Source organism: Phlebotomus papatasi, chromosome 1, assembly GCF_024763615.1.
Source record: "Phlebotomus papatasi isolate M1 chromosome 1, Ppap_2.1, whole genome shotgun sequence".
NCBI classification, from domain to species: domain Eukaryota; kingdom Metazoa; phylum Arthropoda; class Insecta; order Diptera; family Psychodidae; genus Phlebotomus; species Phlebotomus papatasi.
Window position 1 is genome coordinate 42938227 of NC_077222.1, and position 26092 is coordinate 42964318.

A 26092-nucleotide genomic window follows, 5' to 3' on the forward strand; every position below is an offset into this window, starting at 1 on the left:
ATAAGGAATTGGAGGAATTGCATGGATATTCAACAAATTTCCGAAAACACAGTCAGGAGCTTTAAGTTTCCTTAGATTTTTATCCAGACAGATATGTACCAAGGAACCACTTAGTTAGTTTCTTAAATTGACAAACTTTTCTGATGGGTTTCGGAAAACTTTTACGAAGTTTCCCGAGTACACAAATATCTCTCCTTATGAGTCTTCTTTTGATTTAGTTCAACTTATTATCCATTTAATATACAATATATTTTTGTTAAAATTAAACGTACAATGTAAGCGTACATAGAGTCCTAGAGAATAGTTAATAGAGACATGGAGTGAATCACTTCATTTACTTCCATATTTTGATGGCTCCGTCGCGACTCGAGGATGCCACAAAGGTCTGCTTGGTGGATTTGCACAGCACCATGTCTGTGATGATGTCAATATGACCAGAAGCTGGTGGCTCTGGACCAGATCGGGGCACTTCGAGACCAGCGGCACCTGAATGAGCCGATAGAGTTGACTGGGTTCTCGTGTCAATCTCCTGGATCACTTTCGTACCATCAATTAAGCGATACCTGAGGTATTAATAACGAAGAGAATATCAGAAAAATTCTGGCTTTTTCTATGTTGGAAGTTTTATTTCTTCCTAGATTTTTCTCTTTCGTAATATGAACCGTTAAACCAGGAAGATAGAAAAACAACTAATGATGACCGGTATTCATACATATCTCCCAACAAGTTAACTTAGTATTCCAGGTTAGGGATCGGAATTTGAGAGAGTAATATCTTCTCGAAACCATAAGAAATAAACTTTAGAAAGAAGTAGAAATATCCTGGAACGATTTTACATGTGATTTGAGCTAGAAAGCCGATTTTTCGCCTTAAGTGTATAATTCATGTGAGCAACATATATGCTAGTATACGACATGTTTGATTTGACTTAAATTGAAAATTTAAGTCAACGGGCCAATGCACGTTTTTTTAATCTTTTGAAGATTGTCTCTAATCATAAAAAGGGTGATCTCGCAAGAGAAGTTGTTGTGAAGGTGATCTTATTAGACGATCAGTCTACGTATACAAAAGAACGGTCAGCCCATTCTACCATGGGATACCTGCATTCATCATAAGCTACATGGAGAGATTTTCACTTTCCATGCCTAGCTTGTATTAAATGACCAACAGCTAAAAATAGGAGTAGAAACGGAGAAGGAGAAGAGTAAGAATGCTCAAGGGTCGGTTTCGACCTCGAATTCCGCTGCTTGTAGGACTCCAATTGGGTCATTCTTATACTCTACCCTAATTCATCGAAACGGATAGTTAGCTATTTATGTATCACAGATTTTCTCTATTCGTGGACACTTCCACTTAGCACTGCTATAACATGATAGCAGCCCATCACAATGCATTTTGAATCAATGGCAGTGAATATTACATTGACCGAAGTAGAACCCTTCATGTCAATCATCACTCATTATTCACTAAATGCATTGAAAACAGGTATAAGGCTAGGAAAATCTGCTCATGACCAGTCTAAAATCCGAGATCTTAGAGTCATACAGATAGTGCTCTAACTACTTGGTCCACTCAGGTCCAAAGACGTAATTAATAGAATTACTGCGGACCCCAATGGAAAACACTTACAAAGCTTTTGTGCTTATGTAAACCAAAAAAATCTTAAAGAGGAACTTCGACGTTTCCTCAGTTGCAAAATCTTGGAAGGGTCTCCCCAGAATCGTAAGACTATTTTTTAACTAGTTGCGAAATGTACTTACTCGTATGAAGTGTTGGTTGCTGACAAGTGATCCTTCGGTGATGGTACAATCAAAGAGCAATTGGTATGATCCCTGAGATCCCAATGTCGAATTCTCTGATCAGTTCCTGCCGTCAACAGGAACTCCGATTTATCCGAGATGCCTGGCAACAGTGCAATGGCCGAATGATTAGAAGGGTTGGTATTTGAGAGCGGAGGTGCTGTACTTGTCCACAGAGCCATTTGTCTGTGATTCGTCTCAATGTTGTAGATGTACACCTCGTTGTTGCCTTGAGAAGCGGAGATGATTGAAGATCTCTCTGTTGGATGACATGCAATCCTCCTAATTCTAGCATCATGCGGATGTCGAATCTCAGCTATGGGCAACTTAAAGCGCAAATCCCAGAATGAATGTCTTCCTCCGCTTGTTCCCACAGCCAACCATGAACTAGTAGGGTCCACACAAAGCGTCGTTATGACGCCATTTTTGAGATCACTTTGCAATCTCCAAGCATAACCTGGAGCTCTAATATCCCACCCAACAATTCCCCCATAGAGTGTTGTATACACAATGAGACTCTGAGCACCCTGATCCAATGGTTGCATATCCACCACAGGACCATCACTTGCCTCAATGTTAGCCTTGTCATACTTTGGATCCGGATCAAACTGAATGGCCTGTTGAAGAGCCATTTTGCTGGAATTCGGATCAATGCGCAATAGCAAAAGTGTTCCATCTTTTCCAGCCACAGCCAATGATTGTCCAGCATCACACGATGCCAGGGAATAGAGAGGAGTATTGGCCGAATAGGTCTGACGAGATCGATTGATAGACTGATGTCCATCCAATTTATTGCAATCCCACAATCTTACAGTTCCATCAACGGACGTTGAAGCAAAGTAAGACCCAAAAGTCTTCAAGGGACTCAAACGTGTCACAGCTCTTCGATGTTCATGCAAATGAGCTACAAGAGTACCTTTAAGACGCCAATTAGGTGGAATAGGGGCATAATAGGCAAAGGGATCGTAGTCCCGATTGAGAGCCATAACTGAATGTTCAGTTTTAATCTTTGTCTGCAATGATTCCAGATCCAATCGACATTCTGAAAATCTCTCTTGCAGAAAACTCCTTTCTGGCATGCTATACTCAACTAAGGATGATGTAGGAGTTGGCTGAACTTGGGTATTGACCATTGGGGGACTATTACCTGTGACAGAAGTCCCCGATTCATTTGACGGTGATGATGGTGACACAGAATTGATGTCTAACACACCAAACATATGTTGCCATTCTGAATTCATCGTCATATCCACATCAACTTTACGTGCCTTCCTACCCTGACTCGGATCCACCTTGTGTTGCTTCTCCAGCAACTGTACTTCATGACTAATACCCATTTTTCGTGTAAAAGTCATTCGACCGTCTGAGAGAGTCTTTGGTTCGGCTGCTTTGTACTTATTCAGCTTCACAATATGTGACTTCATGGTCAACAATTGATTCTCCGCCAATTCTGTCAATCCTTCAGCACTCAAGCGTCTGAAGAGATTTCTAATGGCCGTACCCGATTCTCCTCCATACTGTGGCAGTAACCCATCGGCAACTCTAGCTCTGGCTTCTTTACGCTCCTCCAGAGCCTTAAAGAAGTGCATCACATCCGGAAATTTCACCACACTGTCATAGACAGCTCGTGGAATTGGTGGTTGCAAGCAATCCATCAAAATTTCCGTATGATCAATTAAGATCAAGGATGTGGTTAAATTGTCAGCAATTGCTGGAACAATTTTGCACTGAACATCTAGAGTTGTCAATGTTCTGGTTGCTGTGGCAATCAATCCACAAATTTCATGCCTTATCCAACCATTTGGATGATTCATATAACACGCAGCTTCAGTTATAAATGCAACCAGAGCTGGTTTTTCAACCAATCCCAACTCTGCCAGAGCTGACATTGCCCTTATAGCCTTGGCAATAACCATCTCTTCTGTATCAGTCAATCCCTGCTGCAGCAGAGGCATCAGAATCTCAGAACATGTCCATCCAACATACGCAGCCACACCCACAATACACTCAAAAAATGATCCACGCAAATGCTTATCCTCCTTATCATTCAAAAATGTTATCATATGCGACAGTATCACATCGTAAGCCTTATTCTTCCCAAAGAATATGCACAACTTTGTGATATCTGCCTCAATTAGAGTTTGTTTGACTATTCCTTGTGGATCCGTCAACAAACTCGATGTCATCAATTGCACCATATCATGCAGCACCGTCATTTCTCTCTCATATCGCACTTGGTGATATTCAGCTGGACAATTTAATCTGGTTTGTTCCAAAAATCTCACACTCACCTCAGCCAGATCACCAAGATTTCTCGCCAGAGCCACCCTCACTCCATTAGCAGTGTCTGTGGCCAGACCGGAGATGATGGGAAAGACATACTCAGGAAAGACATTTCCATCACTCCGCGGCAACCGACGAACCATTCTCAGGCACGATGTAAGTGTATCAATTGCCGTGGACCGCACACGAGGAGTGGGATCTTTTGTAAAGTACAGCTGAAAAAGGCAAACCATGGTTTTGAAAGAACCGACGTTAGGGAAATTTACTAGAAGAGAACCGGAATTCGCCGGGGGAATGTAGTCACTCTTGGAAAAACGACAATCCTTTCCAAAACTTTCGTCTCGGTCTCCAAGCCTTCATCAGTGGTCGAATCAATTAGGTAATTCCAGAGTTTTGTCTCTCAATCTGTCTAAGGAAGCTACAGGGCATAACAGAGGATGTAGGGGCACTCTACTAACAAACAACAATTTACTTTTTCTTACAAACAATTTGGCACAAATTTAAAATTTCTCAACTTCTTTCTGGTCTTCTGTAGTAGTCACAGAGTGTGAACAAAGAAGTTGCCAGAGACTACTACAGAAGGCCAGAAAGAAGTTGAGAAATTTTAAATTTGTGCCAAATTGTTTGTAAGAAAAGTAAATTGTTGTTTGTGAGAAGAGTGCCCCCACATCCTCTGTTATGCCCTGTAGCTTCCTTATACAGATTGAGAGACAAAACTCTGGAATTTCCTAATTGATTCGACCACTGATGAAGGCTTGGAGACCGAACCGAAAGCTTTGGAAAGGATTGTCGTTTTTCCAAATAGTGACTACATTCCCCCGACGAATTCCGGTTCCCTTCTAGAAAAATGCAACACTCATAAGAGGCTATTGAAATGAAAAATAAGTAACAAAAGGATCGAGATAGTTGGCACACGCGAAGTACAGGGAGTTCCACTTTCAAAGAAATTCTCGGGACCGAAAAAAAGCCCGCGAATTCACTTCAGTGACACAGAAAATTTGCATACTCATAGGAGATACCTTTGTAATATGATACGGGAACGCCATGATGTATGCAAAACATTTTCAGCGCCAAAAATTCGGCCATTTTCAGTGACAACGGTTCATAAGAAAAAATTGAATACATTTAGGGATTTTTCAAAAATTATATTATAGAAAAAGCTCCCAATAGTAGGCAATTTATATTAAATTCTTTCAATCTGTTTTCACTTAAGCCGGAATCTTTTTAATCTTCATGGAGACAGTGGACAACCTCGGGCGTCTTAAAATCTACAATACACAAAAACGTTAGCAACCGTCATTTTCATATTGGTTTTCTTAAACATTCACTGAAATCTATGTTTACTTCTTGAACTGCAACAGATGATCGTTAACTCAGGAATGCTAATTCCGAGGTTGCTTTCTGCATATGCCAATTGCTTGGCTTTGTGATCCAGAAAAGGGTCACCCTAAGATTTTGTCACAGTTTTCGGTTCCGACGTGAACCTTCTTCAGTGGACCACTTCGGGTTCGGGAACCGACTCCGGAATTCAAGGGACCTAAATAACAACCCTAACTAGGATAAGTGTGCCAAATTTCGGCCAGCTTTATATTTCGGCCACTTTGAGTGTAATTTCGGCCATGGAAATAAATTAATTAAAATTATGCATGTTACCTTCAAATAGTCAATGAATTCATTTTGCTTTTAAATATTTATTCATTTTAGGATGTATTAACACAAAGACCGTTAAACTTTAGGTAGAATTTGAATTTAAATTGCGCTGTAAAAACTCAGTGTGGAAAAAGTCTTACAAAAAATGTGACAGATCGATTGTGTTTCTAGCAGTCTTGTGATTTTTGGTGAAGTGCAAAAGGTTTTCCTTCGGTGTTTTTCATGAAAATTGATTAGTTTTCATTAAAGATTTTTCTGTTTATGTTAATAGTAAATCATTCTTTAAATTTTGGGTAAAAGTTCTCAGCTGGATCCTGTATTTTGCGTAAAAAAGTAGATAATTTGTGAGTATCTCTCCGGTGAGGTAGTGTTGCCTATTCCGGCAACATCTTTTGCTTTCCTAAATTTCTTATTTAATTTATTTTATTTTTTCAATTTCTGAGTTCTACAATGCCCATAGAAAAAAAGCATCGCCTCTATGAAAAAAATGATGTGGAATAGGCCTTGGAAGAGTTCAGAAAGGGCAAACTGCTACGGGAATCTGAGCGTAAATTTGAGATGCCAAGGTAAACTTTTCAGGTCTTCAGGACAAATTACGTAAAAGATCTCAGGGCTTGTGAGTCATACAAACGTATTAAAGTGAATATTTTTAAACTCGTTCCGTATGACGTTTTGAAATTTTCTATCCATTGCTTCACAAAAGGTGGTCACAAACAAGGTGGACGATATTACACTCAAAGTGGCCGGAATACTACCCAAAGCAATGTCTATATTTAATTTTTCAATATTTTAGGAACTGACTTAAAGAAAACAAAGAAGGTAAACTAGTTTTCAAGGTTCCACACATACCTTCCGAAAAGGAAGTTACAAGAAATATCAATTTGTATTAAAAATATTGCATTTAAAACTTAGGACTTCGGTGCTTATTTGCAACTATGCCGAAATTTGGCACACTTACCCTAACATTTTTAAATCGGTGCTATCAAAAATCCAGACGCCAAAATTCTGAAGGCTAAAATCCTAGAAGTCAAAATATCGAAATTCCGAAAGGGACGAAATTATACGGAGAATAATTTGTGGAATAATATTCCAAAACACAGAAAATTTCCCTTTTTCGTGGAAGTACCTATGACATTTTTAAAAATTCAGGATTTTGGCCCCTTCAGAATTTTTGTGTTCGGAGTTTTGGTTTTCGAGATTTTGGTTGCCGGGATTCCGGCATTCGAAATTTTGGTTTTTTTGAGATTTTTACCCATTCGGAATTTCGACTCATTCCAGATTTTGACCAATTCGGAATCTTAGAACGTTCAGAATTTTGGCTATTCCAGGGCTTTGATCAATACAGGATTTAGACATTCGGGATTTTGATCCAATCGAGATTTTGGCTCATTCAGGATCTATGACTGTTCGGGATTTTGGCTTTTTCGGGGTTTTTGATCAATTCGGGATTTATACGTTCGACATTTTGGCTTTTCGGGATTTGGTCCCATTTGGAATTTTGGCTCATTCGGGATCTTCATCCGGTTTTAGCCTATTCGTGACTTTGCCTTTTTGACGTTCAAGATTTTGACTTTTTCGGTATTTTGTTGTTCGGGGTATTGGCTTTCGGAAGTTTAACCGGGACCCATTTAGCTATATAAAATAATAAATAAATAAAATCTACTCACAATGGTGGGAATGATGCGATCAAGAATGACTTCTGATGTGGTGTACTCAGCCAAGTCCTGCAGAATTTCCAAGCAGCACAATTTCGAGTTGCAATAGTGAAGTCCTCTACTGTTGGCTGTTACGGCTGTTGTCACAAGTATCAATCCATCATCGTCAATCCCATTTTTCTCACTTTTCTCCTCGATCCTCTGAGCCTTTTCGGAGTTTTCCCTCTCTTCCGGATCCACCCCTGTCAGCATTTTTATGATCTGCTTGATATCTGCATGTAGGCGCATGATCTTGTCATCCAATGGCATGATGGGAATAGAGGAGAACATCTGCATGTAGGACTGAAGAAAAGTGTAAAAGTATTCGGGAAATAGAGAGCCACGCTCCTGATCCAGATAAATTTCTGCTGATTTCCTCTCTGCTGGATTTCTGTTCAGCATCGATGCAATCAAATTTCGCAATCGAGCATTATCTATGCCATTTAGATGCTTCGTCACTAATTCCTGATCGCCTTTGCGGTAGTAGAGAAGCTGTGAAAATTCAAATGGAGCTGTACCTTCACACCATAACTCCAAAAGTGCACATCCAGCTGAAAAAATGTCCATTTCCGGAGTGAGATTGCCTGAATAACAGGGACCATCTCCCACAAGGGGTCCATCCTTGGGTTGAGCCTCATTTGAGATAGACTGAATGAATCTCTCAGGAGCTATGTAGCAGGTTCTCCGTCGGCTGGTGTCGAAGAAGTACGTGTAGTCCGAAGGATTGTCTTCAGGCAGAAAAGTTGGCTTGAATGATGCAAAATCTGCCAATAGAATCCAATTCCAAGATGTTATCAGAATATTCTCCAGTTTTATGTCTCCATGGCAGATCTTCTGTTTGTGACACTGATGCAAGGCACAGAGGACTTGAAAGGTAATCCATTTCTTCTCTGTTGCAGTGAGAAAAGGACGCGTAGACACTCGATCATAAAGACTATGCTTCACAAACTCCCTCATTATCAATCCTGCCTTCTCAGTTAGCTGCAATTCGAAAAAAAATTCCATATAAAAGGTAAAACAGATTAAATGGGAAGATATATAGGTTAATGATCATTTAACATTTTTCAAAAAATAAAAAAATAAAAAAAAAACAAAAAAAAGGAATCTCAATACATTTCGGTGATTTTGAGGAAGGAGATTTTGCAAGTAGACATGTATTACTGTATAAATTTAGAAATAAGAAGGCGGTAAAATATTCATTAAAAATTTTCACGAAATAATTGGAAAATCTAACTAAATCTGAGTAACGATTTGTACAATAATACAGTACATAATTCTAAATATATTTTCAAGTCAAAGAGTCAGAGGCAAATGTGACGGAATATGAAATTTAAACAAGAACAAAGTAGGGTAAATTAAGCTAATTCAAAACCTGTTCCAAATGGAAACTTTTCGCTACTCCAAATGGAAACATCATTTTTCCCATGATAAATGCAGTATTAAATTTTTATTTATATATTTTCTATACTACAGTTGCATTATTTAGTTAATTTTACTCCAAATAAAGCGAAAATCCATTCATATTCACAAATTTTAATTTATAGATTTCTCAGAAAAAATAAAAGTGTAGGGGAGACCGGGGAGGTTTGGGACACTTTTTCATGTTTTGACTTTGAGACACTATTCCAAAAACACGATAGCGTATCATAATTTTATGCGGTCTAAAGGATACTTATGGGTATTGACTTTATAAAAAGTACTCGATAGAATTTGGAAAACAAATTAGTTTTCTTGGAGAAGATAAAATATTTAACTTGACGCTTTGTCTCAAACCTCCCCGAAATGGGGATGTTTGGGACTCATTTTTTTCTCGCATAATTCGCTTTATTGGAGCACGTTAATTAATTTTAAATACCAGATTAAAAATATTTCTGATAGAAATAAAAATGTTTCATCTTTTATTTCATACTTAGAAATTAATATCAATTTAATTTGTACAGTAGAGTCATTTATTGTCAATCAATTATTTAAAGTATTTTCTTCTTATTTTCCATCTACCTTTCTTTTCTTTTTTTTATTCTAAATATTGCAATCATGATCATCAAATTCCTCACGCGAGTAGATTATCTTAACACTTTTAGTTTTGAACTCATTGGCGGATTCCTGTTTGATTTTACGACAACAGCATGGTACCTGTTTTTTTCCTTATTTCATTGAATTAGCTCTCGCCTTGCCTTTTCTGGAGAACTTGTAAAAATTGTAGAGGATATTGTTCGAGAAATTCTCGAGAAAATAGTTTTTAACTAGATTGGGTAAAGATCGAATATCCTCTGAGAAGGAATTATTGATTCCTAAGACATTGATGGTTTAATTGTCCCTGTAGTTAGAGAAATCTGCTGCACTGATAAACTTTGCACAAGATGAAGATTTCCAGTAGAAACTGGGCATTAAGGCCACATGCCAGAGGGGTGATTTATAACATAACTTTGAACGTTTGAATTATGTAGCAATCAGAGAGTTACTTTTGGAACAAGCATTTCAAAAATGCATTGCGTTCGTAACCTGCATGACATAGAAGTTGTCCAGGAAGTTCTTGTAAGGTAAGGGATAGCCAGCATGTTTGAGACACTTATTTATGTTTTAACGGCATTTCAAAAAATAGGCCCTTCGTATTTTCGATATCGAAATGTTTTTCGGACATATATGTTCGATGATACCTATAGGTATCTATAAGGACGAAATATTTGTCTTGACTACCTCCAAAGCATATTCTAAAAATGAAAAAAAAAAATCTAAAAACCGTTTTCCAAATAAACCAAAAATCATGGTTTGGAGAGGAAGGAGGGGGTGGGGGAAAAATAAAAAAAACGACTGTTCTAGATAATGTCGATTTATGCGAAAGGCGTCGTCGAAGAGCCGGAAGTTGATATCTCCTACCGTTTGGCTCCTATCGTCTCACAAGCTTTCAAACAAATAAAAAATATTTTTGAAAAATTTTCGAGAAAGGTACACCTACATCAATATCACTACTATACTGACTCATGACCGATTAATTCAGATGCAGTCTGGTTGGAAATTTCGAGATATTTCAAAAACATCCAAATTTAAGCTAATCGACTGAAAAATACGCCCTCCAAAGTGGTCCTTGATCTTCGAAAATTCGATATTGAAAAGGTTTTCGAACATGAGTGTCCAAGGACGAAATATCCGCCTTGACTACTTCTAAAACATATTCGAAAATGAAAGACATCGTAAGAGCCATTTTCGAAATAAACCAGAAACACGTGATATTGGAAGGGTAGGAAGGTGATAGGGAAAAAACCGTTCTAGATAATATTGATTTGTGGGGGGTCGTCGAAAACCTAAAATTGATATTTCTTACCGTTTGGCCTCTAGAATGAAATAATTTGTAAAAAAAAAATGGTATGTATAACTGTTCTCTCTTATGTCCTCTACACACTAGGGAAATATATGTCCATATTGGAGAGTTTTTCCTACACAAACGTAGGGAATTTGCTTCAATATGGACATAATTTTTTCTAGTGTGTAGAGGCCATTAGGTGAAGAGCACCTAGTTAGTTACTCCCCAAAACAGGCGCAAATGGACCTCGTGGTATCGAAATTTTCTTAAAAGTTGCATCCTCTTACAAAGGTACAATTGCTGGACGGTAGTTGTATGTCAAATTGCAAAATCATATAGGAGGTTCTTAATAACTAGGATCCCCCTCAAGCGATACCCGGAAATAAAAGATAAAACAGCAGACCATCTATCGTGCAAGTATTACGCAGGAAAACTTGATTAACTCTTTCCGGACCATAACATATCCAGCGAACGAATTTCAGTAAAACTCACTTTATTGTAAGTCTTACTGGTCAAATATGATACTTTTGTAGAGAAAGAATTTTCTCCGCCTCTGGGAAATTGGAAAACTCATGGGAACTCTCGTCCCCTAAAGAATGCAAAAGATAGAAACTTGGACAAACTTCAATTTTCCAAAAGCCAATAATATCAATTTTGTGAATTATTTTTGCGTGTCAAATGACTCCTTTACAATGTTGATCACTAAAACAAGAAGAATTATTGACCAGTATCTTGTGGGATGTCCAGGAAGTGCTAAAAAGGACACCCAGCTCCTGCTTGCCAACAGATTCCTCAAAATATTTCACAGAATAACACTTTAACACACATTTCTCTCAACAGGATGTTATTGCAGACACATTAAGCTTTCTCAAGAGCCAAAAAAACACTTCCTGGACAATCAGAATTCACCAAAATCTGGAAGAATAGGAAAAACTTCCCCGAAAGCAATCTTTTTCGCTGCCAAATGTCAAAATTATCGGCCATATTGACAAAAATTTCGCTCCCGCTTGAATTTTCTTACAAGGTTGGTGTCAAAAAGCAAATGGCGGGCATTGGCGGGATAACCTTACATTTGACCTCAAGATTTTTGGGGACGAGAGTACCCATCAACTTTGAACAAGTTTTTTGAAAATTTATGAAAAAATTGTTTTTCGAATTTATGTAATCTGTAATTGATAGTTATCATACTTATTGGCCCCGAGAGGTTTTTCCTTATTCGGGTCTAGAAATATGAAAAAAGTCACAATATGTGCAAGGAAGCAGAAAATCGAAAATTCACGATTTTTGACCAAGAATATCTTAGCTCAGGAGTTAATTGAGATCCTGCAAAAAATATCCTAGATTTGGACATCCTTATAGTTTGTAATCATCCACAAGAATCGGAATTTTATCGATTCTAAATAGTCTAAAAAAATTATTTTTTCCATGGGTACCCAGAGTCCCAAAGGAGACGAAAGAGTTAATTGCTTTTCTGCGTATTTAAATTTCGTCAATATTAACTATGACCGACTAACTTTCTAACTGTTTTGGCCCGACTTTCCAAATTTTTTGTCCGACTTTTAAGAATGATCTCTTTTCTGATTAGAGACTTTTCTATTATTACATTTTAAATTTAACTCTTTCGTATCTTCTGGGACTCTGATACCCAAAGGCAAATATGGATTTTCTGGGAAAATATATATTTTTTTTAATTATAATTAGAACCGATTATAATCTAAGTTATTTTTGCACTTTTTTTAATATCCGACTTTCTAAATTTTTTATCATTAATCTGTCAACAAAAATTAAAGTAAATGTGTGTCGGAAATAAGTATAAATTGATTTTTTTTAAAAAGACTCGAAGTGCTGGATAATGAAAGCGGTGTACAGAATCTCAAGCATCATACTCCTCCTTGGAAATAATTGTCCGGAAGTTTTGGACAGTTTGTGTAGAAAGTTTTACATACGCATTGTTATTATGTTCAATATATAATTTCCTACCCTTTTCCCACAAACCTTTAGTGAATTTCTTAGAGATAATATCAAAGACTTACCACAACTCGCTGAAATGGAAGGCAATTGACTGCATTGGACAGATTTTTCTTAATAAACTCAAGCTTCTCCGCATGACATTCCAACGGGAGACTGGGATCATGCTTCACAAACACTTTTATCACCACCAAACCCTCGTCGGACTTTGCTCTGGCCACTTTGAAGAATCTCGTACTGCCCATGCTACAAGTATACTTCCATAAATATGAGAAAAATGCCCAATTCCAGGAAAAGCGCAAATAAAATTTGGGATGGCATCCTACCTTGTTTCATACTGCAAATCCGATTCGAAGAAAGATCCAGTCAAATAGTGTTCCACCGGGAATATTTGACTGGGGGCAATGCCCACCAATTGATTACCCATCTCACAGAGTCCCAATTTTCACAATTTATCACTTCTTTTGTGCCTTTTCTTTGTGGGTCAACGCAAATTTTCATTGAAATGCAAAAAACTCTGACACAGCTGATTCCTCCATTGCACACTAGCGCCGTCATCAGTATTTGCCCATCCCAATCACAGAATGCGCTGTCTGCCAGGGAGAAGAAATTTGTTTGGAGATCCTAGCAACGGTCGCTATTCCATTGGGAAACTTCGCAGTCGAAAAATAAAATCCTGGAAACAGTTTTACAAGAAAAATCTTCATGAATACCTCCAGGAAGAGCAGTGCTATAAGATCCAAATCTCGGGAGTCAAGATGGGACAAGCTAAAACGCAAAAATTCCATCGCGATGCTCAACTTCAAAACAGAAACCGTTAAAAAGTGTCTCAATGTCTTCACAGATGAGCAGCTTGTGGATTTGGTCAGGAAGGATGAGAAGAAAACCTTCCTGAATCCAGCTATTGTAATGGAAATGAGGCACGAGGCGGTAATTTACAAGATATTTTCAGCAATATTTTGGTATTCTGCAAAAAACCAATTAATTTCAGGTAAAAAAGTTACGGCAACCTCGGAAGGATGTAGAAAACCCGGGAAAAGGGTCAGATTTCAGAGATGAACAAATGCAGAAAATTCTCAATCATAACAAAATCATCGAGGTAAACTTGATAGAAAATGAATTGATAAAATTTCGTGAGGAAATGACCAAGAAACGCCCACCAAAAGCTAAGAAAATCAAAATTCCTGAGAATCCTTATACACTCCTGGACAATGGTGAAATCTTCTCCAGTTTGGCCACTACAGAGGAGAAAACCAATGATTTCTATAGAAAAATGATCAAAGCACCAATTGAGAGTGCAAAGATATTTGAGAAGACTGAAGAACTCAATCAGGTGGAACCAGTTCTGGATGCTCCTGCAAATTCCCGGAAAGACCTAAAAAGTGCCTCAGTTCAGTTTGAGGACAACGTGAAGATCATTGAGTATCCAAAGGATGGGCTAGAGGAAAAATCCGACGAATCAGACAGTGAAAGTCTCTTGCAGGAAAATACCTTCTTTGGGATGAATTTCAGAGATCATCAAATAATTTCATGCTGTGAAGAAATCACAACGACTACAAAATCCTACTTCACTTTCCATGGTCTCACATCATCTCCAAGTCAGGAAAGTGACTTTGGGAGTTCTTCAACTCACGAAAGTACAGAGAGTTCCATCATCTTCAATCAGGATGAAGATCTGGAAGCTAGTTTCCTTGCAGAAGCTCTAAAAACCATCTCTCAAGATTCGGAAAAGGCTAAAGAATCAGATAAAAGTCCAAATGGTGAATTAATTGTCAAGCAACTCATTCCAGAGAAGCGTGTTCAGGAAGAAGTTGAAGATGTAGATGCCCCAAGAGAAAATGCAGAAGTCTCTCCGGAAAAACTCAAAATCATCAGTGAGCTGTTCCGAGAGCACTCTGAGGCATACAAGGAGTTCAGAGAGATTCTCTTGAGAAAGTACTTCCTCAAATGGATCCATTACACGACAGTAGAAAAGGTCAGCAAGTGTAAGAGCATTGCATCGAAAAACGACCGAATTGGGAAGATTGACGCCTATCTAAACAAAATCCGTGATGAAAAGCGTAGAGTGGGGAGGAAGGAGCATAATCCTGAAGGTGAAGAGGCAAAGAAACCTGCTCCAAAGGAAGAATCCATCATCATGGCGAAGAAATATAGAAGCAAGTAAGTCAATCAATCAGAGTTGAAATGTTGAAGATTTCTAGATAAATAATTTATTTATTTACAGTAGAGTCTCGCTATAGTCCATATTTGGTTTCAAATTTGACACTTGGGTCGCACAGTCCATGTAATTTTTTGAAATTATCAACGATTTTTAGTATTGAAATTGCTCGACGGCTTCCACTTTCTTTGCGATTGTGGTACTTGTCCTCGCTCTCTTCATTGTGGATCATAATTATCACAACTACTTAATAAAGTTTGCCAAAAATATTAAAATAATTATGCATGTCGTATACTATAAAACATAACCTAACTTAAAATCAGTGTTTTGAAAAACGGTCGATAAATTGTGGACTATAAAGCGATGGCCTATAGCGAGACTCTACTTTAGTACGATTTTAATAATAATAATAATGCTGCCACAACATTCCATGAAGGAACAAGGCCTTCCCGCAAGGGGATTTCTAGACATGCACTATTATTTTTCCTTGTACGGGATTAGGTTGTCAGTCCCATGCCCGTGGAATCAAATGCAGTGAAGCTCACTGAATGCAATCCGAACACCTTTAACGCCAGAAAAATTCCTGGTGACCTAAAGGGGATTCGAACCCGGGACACTTGCATCATAGAGCGAGTGCTCTACCACTTGATTTCTTGCTCTACCACTTGAGATTCTGTACACCGTTTTCATTATGGAGAACTTTACATATTTCCAGCACTTCGAAAGTCTTTTTAAAGAATCAATTTCAACTTATTTCTGATACTTATATACATTAACTTTAATTTTTCGTTTAATTTTTGTTAAACGATCAAAGGCAAAAAAATTAGAAAGTCGGATCTTAAGACAAAGCTTAAAAAATCTAGATTATAATCGGTTCTAAATAATTCAAAGCAATTGTTTTCCCCAGAAAATCCATATTTGCCTTTGGGTATTAAGAGTCCTAAAAGATACCAAAGAATTAAAATTTAAATGAATAATAGAAAAGCTGTCTCTAATCAGAAAAGAGCACATTCTCAAAAATCGGACAAAAAATTTGGAAAGTCGGACCAAAACAGTTAGAAAGTCAGTCGGTCTTAGTGAATTTTGACAAAATTTAAATACGCAGAAAACCAATTGATGAAGTTTTCCTGCGTAATACTTGCACGATAGATGGTCTGCTGTTTTGTCTTTTATTTCCGGGTATCGCTTGAGGGATCCTAGTTGTTAAGAACCTCCTATATTATGATTTTGCAATTTGACATATAACTACCCTCCAGCAATTGCACTTTTGCAAGGGGATGCAACTTTTAAGAAAATTCCGATACCACGAGGTCTCTTTGCGCCTGTTTTGGGGAGTAACTAGTAATTGTAACTAGTAAAACTTAGGTGCTCTTCACCTAAGAGAGAACAGTTATACAATCCATTTTTTTTTAAAATTATTTCATTCTAGAGGCCAAACAGTAAGAAATATCAATTTTCGGTTTTCGACAACCCCCCACAAATCAATATTATCTAGAACGGTTTTTTTTCCCCTAGCACTTTCCTACCCCTCCAATATCACGTGTTTTTAGTTTATTTCGAAAAGAGCTCTTACGATTTCTTTCATTTTCGAATGGACGATTTTAATATCTTACGTATTAAGATTACAATGTAAAATTATATTGTCCAGAACTGAAGAGATTATGTTTTAAACATTTTATTTTTTTTTCTGACATTAACATAGTAAAAACGCTTTACTATTAAATCCATTAAACCTATTAAAAATTGCCCTTCGAGAAATTGGAGTTAAAGAAACCTTAAAATGGCTATGATTCTGCTTATTAAGTTATAAACCTTTAGCATTTGATCACAAGAATTGCAAATTAGAGGTCTTGATCTGATGATGTTCATTAATTCCTCCCTTCCTTACCAAATTAATTGTTTTTAGCTGATTTGGTGAGTTTTTATTTCATTTTTTTTCCTAAGGCGACTGAAAATTAAATTAGGCTTTTTCTTTAGTTCGTAATCAATCAGGCCGAAATTTCAAACATCATAAAAAAAATTATATTTAGTTTGTATATTATGAAACTAAATTGCAAGTACCCGATTCGATGAGAAAAAAGTATTTCGTACGTTTCGGATAAAGGAAAAACGGTATTGTTGCGAATATATGAGTAGAGGAGCTCCAACCCCTGTGATTCACCCTGGCGAATCGATTACTCCCTAGGAGTTGAAGAAATCTATTCATTGCCCTCATGCAGTAAAAACACCATGACTTTCCTGACTGATATTTCATAACTTATATCTTGATCATGTATCATGTAGTGGAGAGCATCCTCTCTCGCTAATAACAGGCATTTGGGCATCTTCAAAGTCTTCTGAATCTAAGGGGTGATCCTCAGGTTTCTTCCACTTACAGAAAAAGTTCTGCTTTTTGACTTCTAATAAGCCCCAAAGCAACACACCTAGTCAAATACTCTCATGACAGGCGGATTCAACCTGAATCGTGGAATCGTCGAGAATCCATCCATGGGAGCAAGGGGCTGCGCGTCTCTGGTAAGGGTTGTCACGGTTATTGTAATCCTATTAGCTTTCCCATTCACACAGCAGGAAACTCACCATGAACTGTGATTCGTAAAATTGCTACAATTGGTACCATAGGTAAAAAACACGTTTGGGTCATGAAGGGACATTTTAAAGCTCCTCTCCATCGCTATCTTAAGCCAATGTTCTGCAATTTTCTCCCCAAAATGGGTATCCCAAAAGAATCATCATCACATTTTCAACTGCTTTTCCCTAATGGGAAGAATAGTTTTCTATATTTTAAGTGCAAAAAAAACTTATAATTTTCGTTTTAATTATTATCTATTTATATAATAAAAAATTAATTTTACCTGACACAATTTACTAAAATACTAATCAAAATATATTTTCAATAATCTTACCTTCCTTAATTCCCATATGCTAGAACAAGTTTATGATTGATTGTACTGATCAGTTTTCACCTACTCGTACTTTTTTTAGGCTCAAAATTCAACAGGATATTATTGAATATCAGAAACTTAAGCTAGAACGGCAGGAGAGGATGATAACAGAGCTTAGACTCTCAAAGCTCTCTGAAGAAGCTAGAAATTTTAAACAGGATCTGAAGAATGAATTGAAAAATGTTGCTAAAACTGGTGATATACGTGTCCGTGCAAAAGCCAAATGCCTTCAAATTGTCAGTAATCTGAGGGATGAAGAAGATGAACAAAAACTTGCAGCCTATGGGAGTGTTATTCCTAAATTCCTCGTACAGATGCAAGAACGCGCTCTAGAACGCAATCTCCGACATGAAAGGGCCAAAGAGCGACGTAGACAAATTGAACGAGAACGTGAGGAAGAAAAATTAGCACAGGAAGAAGAAAAACGTCGTGAAGATGAAGAGGTAAAGAAGGCACGGATTGAAGCATTGCGTGAAAAACGGAGACGAGAGAAACAGGAAAAATTGCGCCGAGAGCAGGAGCGTCAAACATGGCTGATGAACTGTCGTCGAGCTAATGATTTCTATCGTGTTCACTTGCTGAAGATCTACGGAATTGGTGCATTTCGTAAACTTTTGGAACGAAAGAGGCGTTTTGAATCAAAAGCCATGAAATTCCGTAAAGTTTTACGAATGCGGGTTTGTTTCCGAAAATGGAGGAATCACACAAAATCCATCTGGGAAGTAAAACATCGAAAAGCCGAAGAGTTTCACGTGGTCTTTATGATGCGACAAGCTATGAGACTTTGGAAGGGAAACCATTTGATGGAGAAAGGAAAATTGCTTGTGGCCACAGATTGGTATGAAATGCGTCTCAATGAGCGATTCTTTAGTTTGTGGGTTGCTCGAACAAAGCAGGAAAAGATCATAATGGAAACTAAGATGAAACATGCTGAAGCTCATTATAATTGGCATCTTAAATGGCGCTCTATAGAACATTGGCAGAGACTTCATGCAATCCTGCACCTTGAGAAGGAAATTGAAGCACGTCGCCAACGATGGAGGAATAAAATCTGGGAACTTTTACCAGACTATTCTCCAAATTTGGATCCTTGAGATAAATTCTATTTTTGTTTTACTTCTAGGTGTATAATTTATTTCTTTTTTCTCATTTTTATTTTTAAATGCGGAAACTGACTAAATTTTAAAAATACATCAGCGTGGTCTTATGTTTTAAAAGGGATGTTTGCTGTTGAACTTTATAGGCAGAGGATTTCAGCTTCGTCAATTTTAATCTATAGCTTATTTTGTAATTTTCATACAGAATTTTATAAATAAATATTTTAGCGAATACAATTTGCTTATTTAGTCCATTACCTGTTCAATATTCTACTTATTTGAAAATATTCGCGATATTGATTTTGAAAATCACAATTCACCCTTTGGATTTGTTTTTTTTTTATAATAATGTAAATATGTAATACAATTGACAATTGAATTCTATTTTTATTAACTAATTTAAAACTTAAGAATACTATAAAATTATAGAATTTAAGTTTCATACACTTAGTACACTTGTCACAACTTAATTTATAATACAGTGGCTAGTCTACACACCATAGACAATTTTTTCCCTATTACCTATAATGTAGCTTAATTTAGAAACTTAAGGCAAGATGCAACTACAATAACTTTAAAACGTGCAATTCTGTCCAATTCTATGCAATTACCTTATTTTTTTAATAATAATAAAGAATACATAAATAAATTTGTTTTGTAAACATGTTTGATAGGTCAAAGTGATTTCCTGAAATACAAAACACTTTTTGCATTATGCTAGCGTTATGTCTCAGTAATCTTTAACTATAAATTATAATTTGAAGTTACACCCATTTAGGAAGGAAAGGACTAATGAACGTTCCAATTGTTCAATTCTGAATACTTAAGTTTGGGCGGATTTTCATTTTAACAATTTAGTGTACAACGAGTCAAAACCTAGATTCAATAGACCACGCCCCCTATCGTAATCACGATCCCAGCTTACTTTGTTTTAGAGATTCGAGTTCCATTCCTTGGTGCATGTGGAATTAAATTGTAGTGCGTTGTGTGCGTCAAATTGACAAATTTAATGTCAAAAATCGCCACAATTTTTTTCAAAAATTCGGTAAATCGGCACTCGATTAAACAGTGAACGGCACAAATATTTACCTTTCAGTTTAAACTTTTAAAGAATTTGCATATAAATGATGACAACTAATAGAATCAAAGAAAAACACTACTAACCTACTAAAAATTGGTTTGCTATTTTGTACAAATTTTCTAAAGGCCGTTAGACACTGGAAGCAATTTTTGTAAAAAATTGATTTTAAAGAAAGTTTCCCGTATCATATTGTAAGCAGAATTGTCAAAAAAAAAACAATTTTTGACGAAAATTGCTTCGAAAGTTGAGCGTTTAGTCAGAGTTCCAGTCATAGTTTCAGTGTTTAGTCAAAACCACCCCATTCCTCTAAAGATTTGAATGGTCTATTTCAATTGGTCTTGAATATTTAACAATAAAAAAAATTAAATTATATTACTCATCATTTTTTATATAATTGTGAAAGAAACTAAAAATCACGTATTACCATTTCTATGTAGAAACCAATTTATAGTAATTGAGAGAAGTTCCTTTCTTTTTATAATTTCAATTTTCATTCCTTCCATTTTTCTCAAATTCTAAATGTTTTTAAATTGATTATTTTTCAAAATATTTAGGTTCGTGCACGCCATTTTTTTATATATAAAGGTTCCCCTTTTAACATATTTCTACGTAAGATTTATTTAGAGTTAAGGATATAGGAAGCTTGTAACGAAATATATTATAATTATTGAGGGCTATAAGTAAACTTTGGCATTCTGCAATCTGCATGCCTACTACCATCATAGTTCCGAGTGAATGACATAAATTTTGTTTTTTATGGCTCCGGCACACCTATTAGATCGGTCGAATTTCACAAAATCAAAATTCACATCCCCTTCTTTTTTTAAAAATGATTTTTATATGACTAGCCTACTCTTTCGCACTCTTCTTCTTCTTTTGATTATCACACCAAATTAAATTTAGTTCAAACCAATTTTGAGTCCGAAAGAGTGGGATAGACTTATACAAATCTTATGAAAAAGGAAGAGGACGCGAATTTTGATTTCCTGAAATTCGACCGATCCAAAAGGTGTGCCGGAGCCATTAACACAAATATTTAAATTTGACTCATAAAATTTCTATGCTTGAAGCATTATCAATATGTAAATGAATATTTAATCCCATAAAATATTTTAGCTCTATAGTGTTCTCTGATTAGCTAAGGCTTCAAAGGCTCAAATTCCTTTAAGCTATAGAATAGATCTACCTAGAACTTTGTAATTTTTGTAGAAATTTGGCAATACAGTAGACTCTCTCAAATTCGGGCATATAGGACCGAAATGTCAGCCGAATTAGACAGAAATTCGGGCGACAAACTTTTTGAAATGCAACGATTTTTATTCATCTGCAAACACATCGTCAGTTAAATCAGCATTTGTCGTAACTTCCTTTTGATAACTTTTCAGGAGACGAAATTTTCAGTTCAGCATTATTTTTCTTAAAAATGAGCCCCGAATGCGATACTTTTGAGTCAAAATAATAGAAGGGGCACTAATAAACTGAAAGTTAAATCGACAAAATCTTTATAAAATGATTTAAAAGCTGAGATATTGAGATATATGTTCGATGAAACACAATAAGATTTTATCGAAACTTCCATCGTTTATAAAGCCGTAACTTCCAATGTATGGGAATCTTGGAAGTTACGACAATTTTCAAAAATGTATTAAATCAATTTCAATTACTTTAGTGATAATAAGCACTTTTATTTGACTAAATTAATCAATTAAACTCATATCACTGTCCCTAAAAGCTTTTATTTCATAAATTTTATTGAATCATTTTGCGCGCCGTGTCGCTTGTTTTGTTTTGAATTAATGACAGATGGGCAGGGATTTTTTTCTTAATTTTTTCTCACAAATATTGAATTAAAATGAGTTAATGTTGCATTATTCGCACTGTCTTTGGATATTTGGAAGAGTTTGTGAACGTTTTAATGAGAAATATTAGATTTTTGCTGCAAATTACAAGCCACGCAAACGAGCAAAAGAAGTTACAGCAAATGGTGATTGGAGAAAATTTTGTATGAAAATTTGTCGTAACTTGCCCAAAAATGGAAGTTACGACAAATTTTGATAAATTTTTATTAATTAAGGGCACTTACGATAATTTTTGTTTAAAATAATTTTTAATGGGCTTATAGAAGTTTCTTTTTCTCAAGTGTGTTTAATAAACAAAATTACGCCGATTCTAAATATGTATATATCCCAAAATCGCAAAAATGAAGTTACGACAAATGTTGATTTAACTGACGACATATTGATTTTACATACTGCAAATTTCATGAAAATCCCTTAATAATGCAAAATCACATCAAAACTAAGACAAACCATGGCAAATTTGAGCATATTTGCTTCAATTGATATTCATAATCAAACTTGAAAATGTCAACAAACTTTTTTCGAATTTAACAGCCGCCCGCGAATTAAAAAGTAGCCCGATCTTAAAAGAGTCGAATTAGCGAGAGTCTACTGTACCTAGAAATTTGTAGCTTTTATGCTTTTATAGAATTATAAACGTAATGAAAATGACGTAACCGAACTGTGAGAAATAAATTAATAAGCATCGGTTTTTTCATCACATTTCAAACGTGATACGCATCTGTGTGGCATCATCATTTGCGCGATTCTTATTCCCTCTAGCGGGAAAGCGGCAATTTATTTGAACAATATTTTATAAAATCAAATACTTAATCCATTTAATTACATATTAATAATGCATCATCTAAATTTTTGAGCATGCATGACTTTTTTTCTTTTACGTTTTTAAAATTTTCAATTTTCTACTGAGAAAGATTTTTTTTTAAGAATAGGCTAAAATCGCAATTTTATCTAGAAAATTTTGCATGGTAAACTTTATCAACTCTGTTAAGGGAATATTTTTTTTTATCAATAATCCCTTTTCATCCTCATTCACTCTACATTAATTTTTAAGCGTATTCTTTGTTGTTTAATATCAAAATTGAAACTGGATGATCACTGAAAAAGCTTATGAAGAACACTCCTACCTTTCAATGTGGGATATCTTCCAAGCCTTTGCCTTCCGGATTCTGATGGAGAGGACTACTTATGTTGCGTGCCACAGAGGAAGTTCTTCCAATTGTTCCAGCAATGCCTTCTTTGACCTGTAAACTCGCCACGACGCCATTCTGTGCCGGTGACTCCTCGAGAGATGAAGAAGGTCTGCTGAAGCAGCACCAGGACAATGCAGATGGCCATTGAAAGGGCATAGATCGATCCCACGAAACAAACAGCGATGTCATATTGGTCATAGACATCGCTGCAGTCGTCAGGCATCAGAACATGAACACCCAGGACGTTGGCGATTAGGAAGGGATGGCAGATGGATGTGAGCGAGAGATTGGAGCCAAAGAGGAGAGTTATGAGCCCGAACAGGCAACCCAGGAGGTAGTATCTGTGATTGGAGGCACCAATGCAACAATCCAGCCAGACATTGTGATGATCCTGGCGGAAAACACAAGTCTGACATGGGATGCAGTGAAAAGTGCGTGGAGGAATTCTCTTCCGGCACATTTGACAGGAATTTCCTCCCATTTCTGGGTCCTCCGGCTCATCATGGATCAGAAGAACTGTCGAGTCCTCATCACTTTGCTCATGATAGGCTGTTGCCTGACATGTCTGGGAGAATTGTTTGGTCTGCGGAAGACAAATAAAAATTGAAGATCTCCAGGATTCATAGCCAAAAAGAAAAAAAACGTTACTTTGTAGAGGAAGAAAAGCGAAACTGATAGAAGAAGTAGGAAGGCCACATTCTCCTCGGGTAGGAGTTCAAGCATGGGAACTGTGGACTCGAAGAGAATCCACAGGAAGAGAATAGACCAAATGGCCCACAGGAAAAAGAACTTCGACCTACAAAATGTTCCAGAGAAAATAAATCAATATTTTTTTGGGAGATTTCGGATCTGCGTGTCATCCTCTAACCTGGGCGAGGTGCGTCTCAGGTAAAAGTACATATAAGTGAGAAAGGCCAGCATGGTGATGAAGATTGCCACTGAGCAGTAGGGACTGATAGCAGCAGTATACAGCATTGCCGGAAGGACAACAATGGGAATAACATCAACTGTGGCGACCTTTTTGGCTCCCCCAAACCACGGTGCCCTGATACGATCCTGCAGAGTCAACAGCATGTTGCTCTTCTGTACCTGGGACACTGACTGACACCGGAATAAGCTGAAAAAATAGTCCGGAAATATGATAAGGAAAACATTTTCTTTTCCAGGGAATCTAACCTGTCGGCAGCCTGGTCAAAATCCACGCAATTGCAACAGCAACCTAGAATGTGATTGCGCTCATTGTCACGATCAATATATTCACAACAACACAGGGACTCCTTCTCATTCATTTCGATGGGAATCCCAGGAAAAAAGCCCGCATTGCACACACTTTTCTCAACATTCTTCTTCCTCCTTTTGATATCACACGAAACATTTTGCTTGATTCCACTTCCACTGCGACATTTGAAAGGTTTCAAAGAAATTTTACCGGTGCAGAAAGTAGTTTAATATTTACCGCGTATAAAATCAAGTATGCAAGTAGAAAATTCAATCACAATTTCGTTTCTACAATTTATGTGTCTTGTTTTGTCCGAAAAGTGGAAAGTATAGTGATTGTATAGTCTTAAATGTTAATTATGTAACCTGGGCATGAATCAATAAATTCGAAATTCAAATTCAAAATTCAAGAGAACTATATACAGTAGAGTCTCGCTATAGGCCATCGCTCTATAGTCCACAATTTATCGACCGTTGATTTCAAAACACTGATTTTAAGTTAGGTTATGTTTTTTAGTATGCGACATGCATAATTATTTTAATATTTTTGGCAAACTTTATTAAGTAGTTGTGATAATTGTGATCCACAATGAAGAGAGCAAGGACAAGTACCACAATCGCAAAGAAAGTGGAAGCCGTCGAGCAATTTCAATACTAAAAATCGTTGATAATTTTAAAAAATTACATGGACTATAGTGCGACCCAAGTGTCAAATTTGAAACCAAATATGGACTATAGCGAGACTCTACTGTAGAGTGACATGATAACATCTTATGGATAATATCGACTGTTGATTCTGAAAAATTGAAATATTTTAGCTGCACTTTCTATTTGTAGAGTTAAACATAAAAAATTATCAAGTCGCATTTGCATAGTCCTCTATATATTGAGAGCAATTTTCATCAAAAATTGTTTTTTTTTTTAACTCTTTCCGGACCACAACATATCCAGCGAACGAATTTCAGTAAAACTCACTTTATTGTAAGTCTTAGTGGTCAAATATGATACTTTTGTAGAGAAAGAATTTTTTTCGTCTCTGAGAAATTGGAAAACTTATGGGTACTCTCGTCCCCAAAAGAACAAAAAGGAGACAAACTTCAATTTTCCACAAGCCAATAATATCAATTTTGTGAATTATTGGCTTATTTTGGGAATTATTGTGGGATGTCCAGGAAGTGGTCAAGAAGAGACCAAATTCCTGCTTGCCAACAAATTCCTGAAAATATTTCACACAATAAGACTTTAACACACATTTCTCTCAACACGATGTCATTGCAGACACATTAAGCTTTCTCAAGAGCCAAAAAAAACACTTCCTGGACAATAAGAATTCACCAAAATCAGGAAAAACAGGAAAAACTTCTTTGAAAGCAATCTCCCTCGCTGCCAAATGTCAAAATTATCGGCCATATTGGCAAAAATGTTGCTCCCGCTTAGAATTTTGTTACAAGATTGATGTCGAAAAGCAAATGGCGGGCATTGGCGGGATAACCTTACATTTTACCTTTAGATTTCTGTGGACGAGAGTACCCATAAAGTTTGAACAAGTTTTTTGAAAATTTAAGAAAAAATTGTTTTTCGAATTTATCAAGGGGTAACTCATATTGAGAAACCCTCGTCAATTGTCCGAGAAACGCTTCGCGAAACCCGAGAAACCCAAGAATTGCATCGCGAAATCCGAGACACCCAAGAATGCATCGCGAAACCCGAGAAACCCAGTGTCTGCATCGCGAAACCCGAGAAACCCAGTGTCTACATCGCGAAACCCGAGAAACCCAATTTCTGCATCGCGAAACCCGAGAAACTCAAAAATTGCATCGCGATACCCGAGAAAGCAGAAACCCTTGTC

General features: G+C 36.7%; 3 protein-coding genes across 4 annotated transcripts; 1 reads left to right on the plus strand and 2 right to left on the minus strand.

Moving 5' to 3' along the window:
- Nucleotides 1–230: 230 nt before the first annotated feature.
- Nucleotides 231–13263, minus strand: LOC129799300 (phosphoinositide 3-kinase regulatory subunit 4). Its single transcript, XM_055843044.1, has 5 exons — nucleotides 13022–13263; nucleotides 12761–12941; nucleotides 7400–8407; nucleotides 1761–4297; nucleotides 231–563 (listed from the first exon to the last, which is right to left on the minus strand). The coding sequence occupies exons 1-5, from the start codon at nucleotides 13120–13122 to the stop codon at nucleotides 335–337; spliced, it is 4056 nt and encodes a 1351-aa protein (XP_055699019.1). The 5' UTR covers nucleotides 13123–13263; the 3' UTR covers nucleotides 231–334.
- LOC129799301 (golgin subfamily A member 6-like protein 24) lies at nucleotides 13231–19012 on the plus strand. The gene is made up of 3 exons (XM_055843045.1): nucleotides 13231–13625; nucleotides 13687–14855; nucleotides 17836–19012. Exons 1-3 carry the CDS (start codon nucleotides 13401–13403, stop codon nucleotides 18887–18889), a joined length of 2448 nt encoding a protein of 815 aa, XP_055699020.1. The 5' UTR covers nucleotides 13231–13400; the 3' UTR covers nucleotides 18890–19012.
- Nucleotides 19013–20996: 1984 nt separating this feature from the next.
- LOC129799303 (palmitoyltransferase ZDHHC23-B) lies at nucleotides 20997–24418 on the minus strand. 2 transcript variants are annotated; one of them, XR_008751508.1, is made up of 5 exons: nucleotides 24202–24418; nucleotides 23894–24142; nucleotides 23674–23821; nucleotides 22184–23608; nucleotides 20997–21389 (listed from the first exon to the last, which is right to left on the minus strand). XR_008751508.1 is itself a non-coding variant. In XM_055843046.1 (4 exons), the coding sequence occupies exons 1-4, from the start codon at nucleotides 24312–24314 to the stop codon at nucleotides 23015–23017; spliced, it is 1104 nt and encodes a 367-aa protein (XP_055699021.1). In that variant the 5' UTR covers nucleotides 24315–24418; the 3' UTR covers nucleotides 20997–23014. The 2 variants fall into 2 exon arrangements, 1 of the variants encoding a protein (XP_055699021.1); XM_055843046.1 differs by having other exon boundaries at nucleotides 20997–23608.
- Between the last annotated feature and the right edge of the window lie 1674 nt (nucleotides 24419–26092).